Genomic DNA, 16,608 nt, shown 5'->3' on the forward strand with positions numbered 1-16,608 from the left:
TTTTGTCCTATGTATAGAGTCTAGCAGTCTTTATACCTCTTCATGGGTTTGAGTTACTACTTTTTATTTAAACCTGAAGTACTGACTTTAGCATTTCTTTTTTCTTTTTCTTTTTTTTTTCTTTGAGAGGAGTCTCACTCTGTTGCCCAGGCTGGAGTGCAATGGTGCAATCTTGGCTCCCTGCAACCTCCGCCTCCCGGGTTCAAGCGATTCTCTTCCCTCAGCCTCCTGAATAGCTGAGATTACAGGTGCATGCCAGAACAGCTGGCTAATTTTACATGTTTAGTGGAGATGAGATTTCACCATGTTGGCTATGGTGGTTTTAAACTCCTGACCTCAAGTGATCTGCCCACCACGGCCTCCCAAATTGCTGGGATTATGGGCGTGAACCACTGCTCCCAGCCTCACTTTAGCATTTCTTATAGAAAAAAAATAGTGAAATGAGGAATTGGAGGTTATAGAATTTTGTTACATCCCATGTGTTACCAATTTAAGCTTTAAAACATTCTAAGTAACTTTTATTTATTTTTTTTTAATTTATTTATTTATTTTGAGACGGAGTCTCGCTCTGTCGCCCAGGCTGGAGTGCAGTGGCACGATCTCAGCTCGCTATAAGCTCCGCCTCCCAGGGTCACGCCATTCTCCTGCCTCAGCCTCCTGAGTAGCTGGTACTATAGGTGCCCGCAGCCGCACCCAGCTAATTTTTTGTATTTTTAGTAGAGATGGGGTTTCACCGTGTTAGCCAGGATGGTCTCGATCTCCTGACCTCGTGATCCACCCGCCTTGCCCTCCCAAAGTGCTGGGATTACATGTGTGAGCCACAGTGCGTGGCCTTTCTTTTTTAGATAAAGTTTTTGTGAAAATGAAGGATAAACAAGTGGAGTAAGCCTGTAGCAGATTTACTATTTATAAATGACTGTTCTAATTATTACTTCACATCTTGGGGAAAAAAATGTCACGCATGCTAAGAAAATCTGAAATTCTTTGGCATTACAAACTTGACTAATGAGCTTAATTTTTGATTATGTCAATCAACTTTACAAGATGTGAAATAATCATTACTTAGTCTAGGAACATTGAGGTGGAACAGGAAGGCAGCAATCGAAATGAGCTTTGCGGCATGCTAAGTGTGACTGTCCGTTAGGCACTAAGGTAGAGATGCAGTCAATATGATGATTCATTCTGGAGTTTTGGAGAAAAAGCTGAGCTACAGATATTGATTTACAGTTTCTTGGCCTAGAGGTTGTATTTAAAGCCATGAGAATATTTGACATCAAGGAAATGAGTGAAGGCAGAAAACAGTCCAGAGATCACCCAAAGGTCTTCCAAAGTTTATGGCCTCTTCCAATTTTAAGAAATAAATCATTTTAGGAAATATTGTAAACTACGAAACTTGGCAGGATATTTCTCAGCTGAAATACATGGCTTAAGGAAACCCCTCTAATGGGGTTAAGTCAGTGGAGGGTAAACGCATTGGGAAATGTGCACAGGTCATAAACATCTGTCAATCTCAAAGTGCTTTGCCCAGTAGCCCATGACATTGTCCCAACTTTTCAAAAAGTTGTCTGGAATGAAATGTTATGTTCTTGACTAACTGATTAAATTTGTACCCCTACAAAGTATAGGAACAATTAGGTGTCTTTGTAAGAATTATTCCTGAAAGTTACCAAAGTTTGAAAGCATCATGCTATTTTACATACTGTTTTCAAAAGATTTTTGAAATTTTGGATAATTAGATGTATTTGCAATTTTGAAATTAATTTGACAATAACATGTAATGGCTTTTGGATATTTTATATTAGTGTCCCTTTTTAAATGTACGAAATATTTCAAAAGACTGAGTAGAACAAATTAATAGTATATTTTTAGGTCCTAATATTTGCTCTATATGGAGCTGATATTCAGGAGAATGTGACCAGTCAATGGTGTCTTTGGTGTCCTGCTCCACCACAGCCCAGCAAGGCCACTGCTGATACTGGGCACACAGGAGGTCAAGGCCTGGCTCTCAGCCTTGAAACAATGTGGGAAGTTTCCTTTTATGCACAAGACCTAATTGACAAAAGAGCATGTGTTTGTATTTCCCAAGCAGAATTGTGCTCAACTTTCTTCTTCTAACCTCTCCCATATCTGACTTCTCATTATTTATCCTGGATGGGTGCCCTCCCACCTCCCTAACCATTAACCCACAGGGATGCTGCATCCCTAGGTTGCTGGAGCTCCAATTTGCGATGCTGGAGGGAGGCCATAGATTGTTGGTCATCCTGTCAATATGGCTTGTGTTCAGGTTCTATGCTGTGTGTTTTCCTCTTTCTGAAAGAGCTAAAGACAGACTAACTGATAAATACTGGTCACTTGCTCCTCCTCTAGAGGCTGCAAACTCCACCCACTCTCACCTCAAAAATGTATATAAAATATTTATCTACTCTGCCCCAAACTTATAGGCAAATCAATTTTTGGCCCTAATGAAGTAGAAGGAAAAGAAACACACAAGTGTGTAGAAAGGAGTAGGAAAAGAACCTTTAAGGAAAACATTCAATTACTTCAGGATAAAATTTATTTTCTTTGCTTTCTGGACTATGGATGTATGTAGCTAACTGAAGTTGCCAAGCAGGAGGGATTTAACCAGAGGCCGTGTGTCCACCAGCATAGAGACATCCTCTGCATCACCATCCACACGCAGGGCTTCTGCTAGATGTCGTGCAACACCCTCTCTGCTAATATTCATCTGAAAATGGATAATCAGGGTGGTCCACAAGACTGAAAAGAGAAATGATAGTACATAATATGGATGAAATGACTCTATTAAAAAGCTGGTAGCAAAGTGATTTCTAGGACGCTGCCATTAGTGTGAATGTTAAGTTTATTTTCAATTTGTACAATCTGTCTTTCATGAACATGACTTTATAATGTGTGGTTTTTTTTTCCAAATTAAGAGCATTTTCAACTTATATTCCCTTGCCTGGAATTTATCACACAAACTACACAGGGTCAGTTGTTCAAACATAGTCTTCCATATCTGTCAACAGAGCAAAGAGATACTCTGACCTTTTCTATTTCAAATTCTCAATGAAAGCAGCAACTCATTCTGCATTGTTTTGAATAGAAACAAGCCAGCTATATGTTCATCACTAAGTTTTGAGGGTTAAATGTTCTTCGTAGCAATCACACATCCTTTAAAGTATTCATTACTGACTAGCTGCTTACCATATGGAAAATATTTTCGATTCAGACATGTAAACTGTCCTATGTGATATGGGGTTCCATATCCAAAACTCTACAATATAAGGGCAATCTTTAGGTGGAAATAACACAAAATAGAATGAATAAATGATTAATATTGAATAATTGGTGAGAATTACTGATGTTTGCCACTCTTCATTTCCTTTTCCTGATTTCCTATTTTACTATTTTCCTCTAAACTAATAAAAATGTATACAATGATATTTAAAAACGTTTGAGTTCTTACGAAGTGCTGCTGTGTTTATCTTTTTTAATACATTATTTCATGTCTATTACCTGTTAACATCGCCACTGCAAGCAGTGACATAACTTGTTTTTCCCTCATCACGTGAGTGCCTTTCTGTTAATCCTAGAACCTTGGAGCATATAGAAAAAGAGTAAGATCTTTTGTCAGCTATATATTATCCCCAAAGATGGGACTTTCCAACTCTTCCCTTGATTTTTTTTTTTTTAATGATGGAATCTTGCTCTGTTGCCCAGGCTGGAGTGCAGTGGCACAATTTCGGCTCACTGCAACCTCTGCCTCCCAGGTTCAAGGGATTCTCCTGCCTCAGCCTCCTGAGTAGCTGGATTTACAGGTGTATGCCACCACGTATGGCTAATTTTTGTATTTTTAGTAGAGACAGGGTTTCTCCATTTTGGCCAGGCTGGTCTGAAACTTCTGACCTCAAGTGATCCACCTGCCTTTGCCTCCCAGAGTGTTGGGATTATAGGCATGAGCCACTGAGCCTGGCTCTTCTCTTGACTTTTAATCTCTCTTCTCTAAAACTTCTTTATAGTCTGCATTTAGATTTCCATATTGGAAAAAAACTCAAAGCCAAGAGTTCTAACGCCCACTAAGGGCAAACTTTCTGGAGGCAAAATGCAGTGTTTGGGTCATGAGCAAATGTCTGAAGAGAAGGAAGAAAGAAATTTGAAAAGGGTAAAGATACTGAATTGACATGATCTAGTGAGCAATTCTACACGGAAGAGATGAATTTCTGGCATGGACACCAATGTTGTTGGAAATGTTTATCTGATAAGGAACTGAGCAGATTTGGAAGAAAAAGCTGTAAGTACAGATTTGGAAAAACATGTAATCAAGCCATGTGCACAATATCCAATTTGTCCACTAGGCCATAGCAGAAATGCCAGGCCAACATGAAAGGTGCTGATTCAGCAATAATATTGGCTGCTCTGGAAATTTTCAGGGAGTCAGGAGAGCAGAGGCACAGGTTGACCCATGCTGACCCTGGGCCCGCTCACCCTGTCAGAGAACAGAGCTCTGGAGTGAATCCAGAAGGAGAGTTCCAGAGTTCCTGTCTCACCTCTGACACATTGGCCTCTGTCTCCCTGGTATTAAGGTCACTTTTCACACCCATTTGACATTCCTCCTCTAAAAATAAACTTGGCAACCCATTTTCCAAAGTTACTTACAAATCCATGACAACATATCGAAAATTTCTGTTTAGGTCATCTAGAACTTTCATATCCTCTGAAGTCAACTGGAATTCAAAAACCTACCAAAGAAGTAGAAAATTTTTGTTGTTAGATTGCATAATTGTCAACTTGGAATAGCCAAGTATATCACAGCAGGGTGTAGAGGCAATATGTAAAATATTTGATGAGTTTCCAAAAGTTATGAAAGATCAGCTCTAAACTCTCGAGTGATTAAAGAATATCAGGTAAAATATAAATCCATTCCTAGATATTATATATTGAAACTGCACAAAACTGCAGACAAAGAAGATCTCAACAGAAGCTGGAGATGGAATGAAGTTGACCTGGTGTGTGCATGATTGGCTCATGTACTTAGAAGATTTAGAAGAATCTAGAGGGAAAATTTTGAAACTTATAATTTAGAGAGTTTGGTGGCGATACAATTTGGATATCTGTATCCTAATCTCATGTTAAAAACGTGATTCAGCAATGATGGAAGTGGGTCCTCGTGGGAGGTGTTTGTGCCATGGGGGCATCCTTCATGAATGGCTGGGTGCCCTCCCCATGGTAATGAGTGTTCACTGCATTAAGTCACATGAAATCTGGTTTAAAAAGGAGACTGACATTTTCTTTGTTTCCTCTTCATCTCTTGCTATTTGATATGCTTCCTCCTCTGTCACCTACCATGAGTAAATGCTTCCTGAGGCCTCACCAAAACCAGATTGGTGCCATGATTTTTGTACACTCTGCAAAATGGTAAGCCAAATAAACCACCTTCCGGCATATTTTATCTGGCCTCAGGTATTTCTTTATAGCAGTGCACAATGGACTAATATGGAAAATTGTTACTAGGAGTGGGACATTGCTAAAAATGTCTGAAAATGGGGTAGTGGCTTTAGAACTGGGTAACTAGCACAGTTTGGAAGTGTCGGGAGGGTTCAGAAGAAAATGGGAAGATAAAGGATAGTTTGGAACTTGCTCTGCATTGGTTAAATGATTCTGACCAAAATGCTGATAAAAATATGGGCAATGAAGTCTAGGCTAATGAGGTCTAAGACCAAAATCAGAAACTTATTAAAAACTGGAACAAAGATCACCCTTGTTATACCTTAGGAAAGAACTTGGCTGCATTGTGTCCATTCCAGGACTTTGTGGAAGTCTGAACTTAGTGATGATTTAAGGGTTTCTGGTGGAAGAAATTTCTAAGCAGGAAGACATTCAACAGATAGTGTGACTGCTTCTAACAGCCTATGATCAGGTATGGGAGCAAAGGAATGACCTAATGTTGGAATTTAAAGCTTCCTGAAGCCTCTCCAGAATCTGGTGCTATGCTTTTTGTACAGCCTGTAAATTGTGAGCCAAATATAGCTCTTTTCTGTATAAATTGCCCAGCATCAAGTATTTTTTTATAGCAGCACAAAATGGACTAATACAGATGGATATTGTTGGATTTCTATATTTCTGTATTTGTCCCCATGACATAAACAGCCCCAACCAGACCCCACTTCCATCATTGAGGATAACTTCTTTTTTTAAGTTCTAGGGTACATGTGCACAACGTGCAGTTTTGTTACATATGTATACATGTGCCATGTTGGTGTGCTGTACCCATTAACTCGTCATTCACATTAGGTATATCTCCTAATGCTATCCCTCCCGCTTCCCCCCTCCCCACAATAGGCCCTGGTGTGTGATGTGTTCCTCTTCCTGTGTCCAAGTGATCTCATTGTTCAATTCACACCTATGAGTGAGACCATGTGGTGTTTGGTTTTCTGTTCTTGTGATAGTTTGCTGAGAATGATGGTTTCCAGCTGCATTCATGTCCCTACAAAGGACACGAACTAACCTTTTTTGCATTTTAAAATGAGATTAGAAGGAGACAAATATCCAAACTCTGTATCATCATCAAACTATCTAAATCATGAGTTTCAAAATTGTTCTCTAGATTCTTAATCTTATAAGTACATGAACCAGTCATGTACACACAAGTTTATTTCATCTCTAGTATTTGTTGAGATCCTCTTTGTGTTTAGAGTTGTACAGTTTCACATCAGATATAGAAATACTGAAATCGAAATATATTCATCTGATTTCCATCTTCAATGAACAGGTATAATGTGAAAATTGTTTTCAACAAGATTCGAGACAGTAATTGTCCAAACCCTAATAACATCATGCTCAAAGAAAACAAGTAGTTGCTTGAAGAGGATCTCAGTATTCAAATTGGAAAGAATTTAAATATCAAAAGATGTCACTAATTGCTAGCATAATACTAAATTACTAAATTTTATTGGAATACTCTCATACAGAGAATAAGAGGAAAAGAGAAAGTCATCAATTTAACAATTGATGAATCTAGGTAAGAAGCATTCATTGTATTCTTAGAATATTTGCATAGATTAGAAAATTCTCAAGTTATCCAAAGACTATTAAAACTATACGTTTTCTATGAATAAATCTAGGAAAACATACACAAATGCCTTAAGAATGCTATGTAACATAATTTAGACAGTACAGGAAAGTTAACTCTGAAAGAAGGGAAATGTCAGAAGTACTTAGGGACACTTTATGACAGGATGAAAAATCAAGATAGGTGAGCAAATATGGACTTTTCAATAATTCTTAGACATTTTAGTATTAAGTGAAAATTATATGTACATTTGCATCCTTATTTCACATATTAAAAATCAAATTATCCCAATTTATGAAAGTACATTAATACTTTTATAAGAGATTAATAGAATATAGTATATTACTTTGTATTACTATATAATATTTTACTACATAATATAGTAACGTATTGTCATGTTTCCAATATAGGAAAAGTCATGATATTAACAACTACAAGACAATATCATAAAGAATTTGACTACGTTAAGAGTAGAAACTTTTGTTAAAACCACCATAAAGAGAATCAAAACACGGGTACATTTTGGGAGAGCTATTTCAACAATACATATGAAGCTCTAAAGAATATCCAGAATACAAATTCTGGATTAATTCTGCAGAGCTGCCTCATTGCCCTGCACACACGTGAGACAGCCCAGCCAGGAACAGAACTAGACTGAGTTCAGGTGGAGCTTAGGCTAAATTACAAACCATGAAATTGTCAGTTAAATAAATGGTTTTCTATTAAACCTCTATGTTTGAGAGGTTTTCTTTTTTATAATTTTACTTAGTATTATGTTTTTCTACACATAGAAAAAGGCAGGCAACCTAATAAAAATACCCAAAGACTTCAACAGGCACTCAAAAAATAATTCTAAGAGAATAAATACATGAAATTTATACGGAATAAACAAGGGCATGAAGAAAAAATCTGCAATGATTTGAAGACTAGAGAACATCTAACCCAACTCACTTCAGAAAATGAAGACAAGGTGATGTCCCTAGCAGAGGGATACAGAGTAAGTTGCCAACTTTATGCCAAAATTTCTGGTTTTGGTCCCATCCTGATTCTCTCCACCCATGCTGCCCCTCCTAGAGTATAATAGAAAACCCTTATGATGCACACAAAGCATTTGTACATAGGAAATGCCCAGGAGATGGACTTAGTGCAAGGGTGTCCTGAGAAGCTTACAAGAAGCACACATGTGAAGGACACCATGCAGGAGCCCTGACGCCCACTCAGCTCCTCACCTGGACATTTTCTCTGATCCGCTGCTCATTGTAGCTTTTGGCCAGGACCACAACCCCACGCTGCAGCTGGTAGCGCAGGGCAATCAGGGCTGGGGATCGTTTGTGTTTCTTTGCTAAGGCGCAAAGAACTGGGTCCTCCAAAAGAGCTGGGGAGTTCTGGTCCACCCTGGAAGGAAAGCCAGAAATGCTGAAGTCTTGAGGCTGGATTCAGTTTGGTAGGAGGCTCCCTAAACAGACTAAGGTGTTCATTCTGCACCAGAGCCTCTCAAGTGAGGCCCCTGAACAATAGCATCACCTGGGATCTCATCAGAAATGCAAATTCTCCCCGTACACTGATTCACTGAGAGTGAACTCCAGGAGACTGAGTAGGCTATAATTAAACTTTTTCATCAAAATGGCATTTTAGGTAAACTTCCTGTTGCTTTTATTACCATAGTTTATGTCGTTGGGTTCCCAGAGCACTATGGGCAACCAGGACAATGTCTTTTGACTTGCAGAAATCCAGCAGTTTGCTCTGGTTGAGGTAAGGATGACATTCCACCTGTAGATGAGCAAGATGGAAAAGCATCAGATAATTCAAAACATATGTTAATATAAAGATTAAAATAAGCTGAATAAAGTATAACATTAAATTTGAACTGAGAATATTACTGTCAAGTAATGATCTTTTTAATAAAAATACATTTTATATTGCTGTCCTAAAAGTATACACAGAAATGTTATTTCTGAGCATAAGCAACTCTATGAACCAAAGTCAGGTTCTAACAACCTTTGACCACTAGAATTGCATGTGGCCAATTCCAGACTTGGGATAGGTTAAGATTCTGAGCTTTGAACATCAAATTGTGCCAGAACGTAAGAATTTCTTTAAAGACTTATGAGGTCAGATTTAAAAGAAAAAAGTAGTTTTACAGGAATCTCAGTAATATTTGTGTAGATTTGAGCATCAAAAACCAATAATGAATAAAAATCACATATTATAGGAAAACAATCCATGTCTTCATAGTGTTGAGTGGTTAAAAGTGATCAAAAGTATTTGCCTTCACCAATGGTGATTGATATGTTTTGGCTCTGTCCCCACCCAAATCTCATTTTGTAGCTCTCATAATTCCCACATGTTGTGGAAGGGGGTCTTATCTGTGTTCTCATGATAGTGAATAAGTCTCTCAAGATCTGATGATTTTAAAAATGGGTTTCCCTGCACAAGCTGTCTCTTTGCCTGCTACTATCTATGTAAGATATGACTTGTTCCTCTCTGCCTTCTGCCATGATTGTGAGGCGTCCCCAACCATGTGAAGCTGTAAGTCCATTAAACCCCCCTTTTCTTCCCACTCTTGAGTATGTCTTTATCAGCAGCATGCAAATGGACCAATATGGTAACTTCGTACCAGTACAGTGGGGCATTGCTGAACGATACCTGAAAATGTGGAAGTGACTTTGGAACTGGGTAACATGCAGAGGTTGTAACAGTTTGGAGTCCTCAGAAGAAGACAGAAAAATATAAGAATATTTGAAACTTTCTAGAGACTTGTTGAATATCTTTGACAAAAATGCTGCTAGTACTATGAACAATAAGGTCCAGGCTGAGGTGGTATCAGATAGAGATGGGGAACTTGTTGGGAACTGGAGCAAAGGTGACTCTTGTTATGTTGTAGCAGAGAGTGGTGGCATTTTGTCCCTGCCCTAGAGACTTGTGGAACTTTGGATTTGAGAGAGATGATTTAGGGTATCTGGTCAAAGAAATTTCTAAGCAAAGCATTCAAGAAATGACTTGGGTGCTGTTAAAAGTTTTAAAACTTTTAAAACCAGTTTTAAAAGGGAAACAACATAAAAGTTCAGAAAATTTGCAGTCTGGTGATGTAGTAAAAATTAAAAACCCATTTTCTGAGAAGAAATTCAAGCCAGTTGCAGAAATTTGCATAAGTAACAAGGAGCCAAATATTAATCACCAAGACAATGGGGAAAACGTCTCCAAGGCATGTCAGACACCCTTGTGGCAGCCCTTCTCATGGCAGGCCCAGAGCTGGAGGCCTAGGAGGAAAAAATGGTTTCATGGGCTGGGCCCAGGGTCTCCATTCTGTGTGCAGTCTAGGGACTTGGTGCCCTGCATCCCAATCACTCCTGCTGTGACTAAAAGGGGCCAAAGTACAGCTCAGGCTGTGGCTGCACAGGGTACAAGTCCTAAGCCTTTGGCAGCTTCTATGTGGTGTTGAGCCTACGGGTGCACAGTAGTTAAGAATTGAGGCAAGGGGCCAGGCGTGGTGACACATGCCTTTAATCCCAGCACTCTGGGAGGCTGAGGCAGGCAGATCACAAGGTCAGGAGTTTGAGACCAGCCTGACCAAGATGGTGAAACCCCATCTCTACTAAAGATGCAAAAATTAGCCAGCTGTGATGGTATGTGCCTGTAATCCCAGCTACTCAGGAGGCTGAGGCAGAAGAATCACCTCAACCTGGGAAGTGGTGGTTGCAGTGAGCTGAGATCGTGCCACTGCACTCCAGCCTGGGCCTGGGTGACAGCAGCACTCTGTTTCAAAAAAAAAAAAAAAAAAAATTGAGGTTTGGGAACCTCCACCTAGATTTCAGATTTCAGAGGATGTACAGAAACGCCTGGGATATCCAGGCAGAAGTTTACCACTAGGCCCGTGCTCTCATGGTGAACCTCTGCTAGGGCAGTGCTCTGGAGTCAGAGCCCCCACACAGAGTCCCTGCTGGGGCACCACCTGATGGAGCTGTGAGAAAAGGGCCACTATCCTCCAGACCCTAGAATGGTAGATCCACTGACAGCTTGCACTGTGCACCTGGAAAAGCTGCAGACACTCAATGCCAGTCCATGAAAGCAGCCAGAAGGGAGGCTGTACCCTGCAAAGCCACAGGAGTGGAGCTGCCCAAGAACATAGGAACCACCTCTTACATCAGCATGGATGTGAATGGAGTTCCATTGACTCCTGGATGTGAAACATGGAGTCAAAGGAGATCATTTTGAAGCTTTAAAATTTGACTGCCCTGCTGGATTTCAGACTAGCATGGGTCCTGTAGTCCCTTTTTTGGCCAATTTCTCCCACAGGGAACAGCTGTATTTACCCAATGCCTGTACCCCCATTGTATCTTGGAAGTAACTAACTTGCTTTTGAGTTTACAGGCTCATAGGTGGAAGGTACTTGCCTTGTCTCAGATGAGACTTTGGACTGTGGACTTTCGATCTAATGCTGAAATGAGTTAAGACTTTGGAAAACTGTTGGGAATGCATGATTGGTTTTGAATTGTGAGGACATGAGATTTGGGAGGGGTTAGGGGTGGCATGATATGGTTTGGGTATGTGTCCCCACCCAAATCTCATCTTGTAGCTCCCATAATTCCCATGTATTGTGGGAGAGACCTGGTGGGAGATAATTAAATCATGGGGGCAGGTCTTTCCCGTGATGTTCTTGAGATAGTGAGTAAGTCTCATGAGATCTGATGGTTTTATAAGGAGGAGATTTCCTGCACAAGTTCTTTCTTTGCCTGGTGCCATCTGTGTAAGATGTGACTTGCTCCTCCTTGCCTTCTGCCATGATTGTGAGACCTCCCCAGCCATATGGAACTTTAAGTCCATTAAACCTCTTTTTCTTCCCAGTCTCAGATATGTCTTTATCAGTAGCATGAAAATGGACTAATACAGTGATCATTACAGTAATTTTTTTCCAGGACATGAATAATTAAAGGGAAAGAGTTAAGCTTTTTAGCATATCCAAGAGGAGTAATTGTTTCTTGACTTAGTGAAAAAAATTTTTTCATAATAAAATGTAAAGTGAGAACAGTAAACTTGTAGTTAAAATTGAAAGTAATTACTTTAAAGCCCCCAGGAAAGAACAAATACAATAATAATGCAATACAAAAATTTAAAACATCATTAATGTATACTCAATCATTATGTGAAAATTTGCTGTGGAATATAACTTTCCCTTTTGATTATTTTCACCCAGCAGATTACTAGCAATTGCAAAGTGGAGAACACGTGTCTCTGGAAATTATTGTTATTTCCTTATATATAATAATTGCAGTGTTACTGGGAGAATATCTTCATTCCTATGCCATGCTTTGAAAGGTCTGTAGAGGTGAATTGTGATCATTACAATATATTTTGAAGAGATTCAACAAAGACTACATGTATTGATGCAGATCTACTCATATATACCTATATATTTGCCAGGTTGGCAAAGTGTCAACAATTTTGGATATAGATGGTAACATGTAGATGTCCTGTATTATCCCTTCAAATTTCTCTAAAATTTGAAAATGTCATAATAAAAAAATTGAGTAAAACTAATATTAAAACCACATTAATTCCTTAACTTTTTAATTGGCAATCAAGATTTTGTATTATATTACCAAATACATAAATTTTAAATACTACATGTTTCAGCTGTAGACCTGTACTCATTGACTCTAAGTAGTAAAAGAGTAAGTTAGAGAACCAGAACCATATGCAGAATAGATGCTTCTCAACAGTTGATTTGATGACAGAAAGCAAAGAGGTGCATCAAAATTAGATGTGGGCAGTCACAAGGTCGGCTCAATGTTCTGCTAAATTTTCCTCAGTGTTGATTTCATCCACCACAACTAGTGATCTCCATAAATTGTTAACTCTCTTTTTTTCAGTCTTTAAAGTTTTATTTCACCAACTTCGCGTCAAATTTCCGCAATTGCGTTCTGGTTAATTTAGTATACTTGCTTGACTTCCCAAAATGATAGTACTGAAATATTTGTGGGGTAGGGAGAAGAGACCACTTGAAGCATCACTGCATTTACTCATCTTCCACACAGCCACAGAGTTGGGCATCTGATTGTTCGATGAAACGAAGCTTTGACAGCACGCAGGAGGGCATACGGGATCTGATTGTTCAATGAAATGAAGCTTTGACAGCACGCAGGAGGGGCATACAGGAAAACCAGGCTTAGACAGTCTTGCATTTGTCAAAATCAGACCAGAGAAAATCTATTCCACATATATAGAAAAGGTATCATATTCATCTTTTTATATTACTGCAATATTTTTCTTTTCATTGTCACATCATGGAGTTTCTCAAATCCTTTATTTCATGTCCTATGATTGCACAGGTAGGCGGCAAATGCCAAGGAGTGGATGAGCTCAGTTCAACCATTGCTAACAATTTCTCAATTTCTGAGAGAGACAAGTTCTTCAAGTCTAGTTTCTTAGCACCCGTAAGTACAGGGACATCTTTATTTTCTTATACCCTATTTTATAAAGTTCAGTTTTGACTTCTTCCATTCTTTCAACATCAACAGAGTCCACAGCAAACACAATGCCATCTGTGCATCTTGCATATGGCTTCTACAGTGTTCCTCATTTCCCCTGACCACCTACATCTCAGGAGTGAAAAGTGACTGTTTTAGAATTTTCCAAGGTTACCTTAATTTTTCAGTGTTAAATCCTTTGGTGGGTATGGTATTTACAAATTTATTGAATAGCAGCCTGTATAAAACAGTTCTTCCAGCACAGTCCAAACACGAAATAACAATGTGGAAGGACTGAAATGAACGGCAGGATGGACAGGATGGTAATTTAGTCAGTCCATTCCCCTATTTCCAGCTGCAAATAAGTGTTCCAAAATGAAATGCTTTCTTTTTTGTGCTTTAGAACTTTTCTTCCCAGGTGGTCTAGCTATAAGACTCCCGTTTTGGGTCTGGGTCTAAATGAGACAACATTAGCAGGCTTTTCTACACGAGGCAAGGGTGGGGGTAGCACGCCACGTCCTTTCAGCTTCTCTCTCAAGCAGCTCTCATAAACAGGTAACTTCCTCTCCCTAACCTGGATGACTTTCACTGTTTCCAGTTAGTTCTTAGTACCTGCTGAAGAACTATGAAAACAGAGATGCCAATAAAAAGCATTCAGACATCTAAACCTTATTTAAACCCGTAGTACCTATCTTCTCTTATTCTCACTCCCCTGATTTATTGCTCATCCCATGTTTTTATGGTCTTTATAATTATACACATTATACTCCAAATCATCTTTACCAATCCACTCTCTGGTGGTTTTTTTTTTTTTAATTATTATACTTTAAGTTGTAGGGTACATGTGCATAACGTGCAGGTTTGTTACATATGTATACTTGTGCCATGTTGGTGTGCTGCACCCATCAACTTGTCATTTACATCAGGTATAACTCCCAGTGCAATCCCTCCCCCCTCCCCCCTCCCCATGACAAGCCCCTGTGTGTGATGTTCCCCTTCCTGAGTCCAAGTGATCTCATTGTTCAGTTCCCACCTATGAGTGAGAACATGTGGTGTTTGGTTTTCTGTTCTTGTGATAGATTGCTAAGAATGATGGTTTCCAGCTGCATCCATGTCCCTACAAAGGACACAAACTCATCCTTTTTGATGGCTGCATAGTATTCCATGGTGTATATGTGCCACATTTTCTTAATCCAATCTGTCACTGATGGACATTTGGGTTGATTCCAAGTCTTTGCTATTGTGAATAGTGCTGCAATAAACATACGAGTGCATGTGTCTTTATAGCAGCATAATTTATAATCCTTTGGGTATATACCCAGTAATGGGATGGCTGGGTCATATGGTACTTCTAGTTCTAGATCCTTGAGGAATCGCCATACTGTTTTCCATAATGGTTGAACTAGTTTACAATCCCACCAACAGTGTAAAAGTGTTCCTATTTCTCCACATCCTCTCCAGCACCTGTTGTTTCCTGACTTTTTAATGATCGCCATTCTAACTGGTGTGAGATGGTATCTCATTGTGGTTTTGATTTGCATTTCTCTGATGGCCAGTGATGATGAGCATTTTTTCATGTGTCTGTTGGCTGTATGAATGTCTTCTTTTGAGAAATGTCTGTTCATCTCCTTTGCCCACTTTTTGATGGGGTTGTTTGTTTTTTTCTTGTAAATTTGTTTGAGTTCTTTGTAGGTTCTGGATATTAGCCCTTTGTCAGATAAGTAGATTGCAAAAATTTTCTCCCATTCTGTAGGTTGCCTGTTCACTCTCATGGTAGTTTCTTTTGCTGTGCAGAAGCTCTTTAGTTTAATGAGATCCCATTTGTCAATTTTGGCTTTTGCTGCCGTTACTTTTGGTGTTTTAGACATGAAGTCTTTGCCCATGCCTATGTCCTGAATGGTACTACCTAGGTTTTCCTCTAGGATTTTTATGGTATTAGGTCTAACATTTAAGTCTCTAATCCATCTTGAATTAATTTTCGTATAAGGAGTAAGGAAAGGATCCAGTTTCAGCTTTCTACTTATGGCTAGCCAATTTTCCCAGCACCATTTATTAAATAGGGAATCCTTTCCCCATTTCTTGTTTCTCTCAGGTTTGTCAAAGATCAGATGGCTCTAGATGTGTGGTATTATTTCTGAGGACTCTGTTCTGTTCCATTGGTCTATATCTCTGTTTTGGTACCAGTACCATGCTGTTTTGGTTACTGTAGCCTTGTAGTATAGTTTGAAGTCAGGTAGCGTGATGCCTCCAGCTTTGTTCTTTTGACTTAGGATTGTCTTGGAGATGCGGGCTCTTTTTTGGTTCCATATGAACTTTAAAGCAGTTTTTTCCAATTCTGTGAAGAAACTCATTGGTAGCTTGATGGGGATGGCATTGAATCTATAAATTACCTTGGGCAGTATGGCCATTTTCACGATATTGATTCTTCCTATCCATGAGCATGGTATGTTCTTCCATTTGTTTGTGTCCTCTTTTATTTCACTGAGCAGTGGTTTATAGTTCTCCTTGAAGAGGTCCTTTACATCCCTTGTAAGTTGGATTCCTAGGTATTTTATTCTCTTTGAAGCAATTGTGAATGGAAGTTCATTCCTGATTTGGCTCTCTGTTTGTCTGTTACTGGTGTATAAGAATGCTTGTGATTTTTGCACATTAATTTTGTATCCTGAGACTTTGCTGAAGTTGCTTATCAGCTTAAGGAGATTTTGGGCTGAGACAATGGGGTTTTCTAAATATACAATCATGTCATCTGCAAACAGGGACAGTTTGACTTCTTCTTTTCCTAACTGAATATCCTTGATTTCTTTCTCTTGCCTAATTGCCCTAGCCAGAACATCCAACACTATGTTGAATAGGAGTGGTGAGAGAGGGCATCCCTGTCTTTTGCCAGTTTTCAAAGAGAATTTTTCCAGTTTTTGCCCATTCAGTATGATATTGGCTGTGAGTTTGTCATAAATAGCTCTTATTATTTTGAGGTATGTTCCATCAATACCGAATTTATTTAGCGTTTTTAGCATGAAGGGCTGTTGAATTTTGTCAAAAGCCTTTTCTGCATCTATTGAGATAATCATGTGG

The 16,608-nt window shown here is 39.1% G+C and overlaps 1 protein-coding gene and 1 pseudogene across 2 annotated transcripts in view; both read right to left on the reverse strand.

The window, feature by feature from the left end:
• Nucleotides 1-2,539: 2,539 nt before the first annotated feature.
• The window catches only part of AKR1C4 (aldo-keto reductase family 1 member C4), a 31,754-nt gene continuing 17,685 nt past the window's right edge, over nucleotides 2,540-16,608 (reverse strand). For both annotated transcript variants that reach the window (XM_028825937.2, XM_001118631.5), the window contains 4 exons: nucleotides 8,730-8,839; nucleotides 8,299-8,464; nucleotides 4,657-4,739; nucleotides 2,540-2,757 (listed from right to left, as the gene is read on the reverse strand). In XM_028825937.2, coding sequence (XP_028681770.1) covers nucleotides 2,715-2,757; nucleotides 4,657-4,739; nucleotides 8,299-8,464; nucleotides 8,730-8,839 — 402 coding nt within the window. In that variant the 3' untranslated portion in view covers nucleotides 2,540-2,714. The remainder of the gene's footprint in view (nucleotides 2,758-4,656; nucleotides 4,740-8,298; nucleotides 8,465-8,729; nucleotides 8,840-16,608) is intronic.
• Nucleotides 8,846-14,190, reverse strand: LOC106996206 (ADP-ribosylation factor-like protein 4A; annotated as a pseudogene).

The sequence above is a fragment of the Macaca mulatta genome, chromosome 9 (genome assembly GCF_049350105.2).
Source record: "Macaca mulatta isolate MMU2019108-1 chromosome 9, T2T-MMU8v2.0, whole genome shotgun sequence".
Taxonomy (NCBI): Eukaryota; Metazoa; Chordata; class Mammalia; order Primates; family Cercopithecidae; genus Macaca; species Macaca mulatta.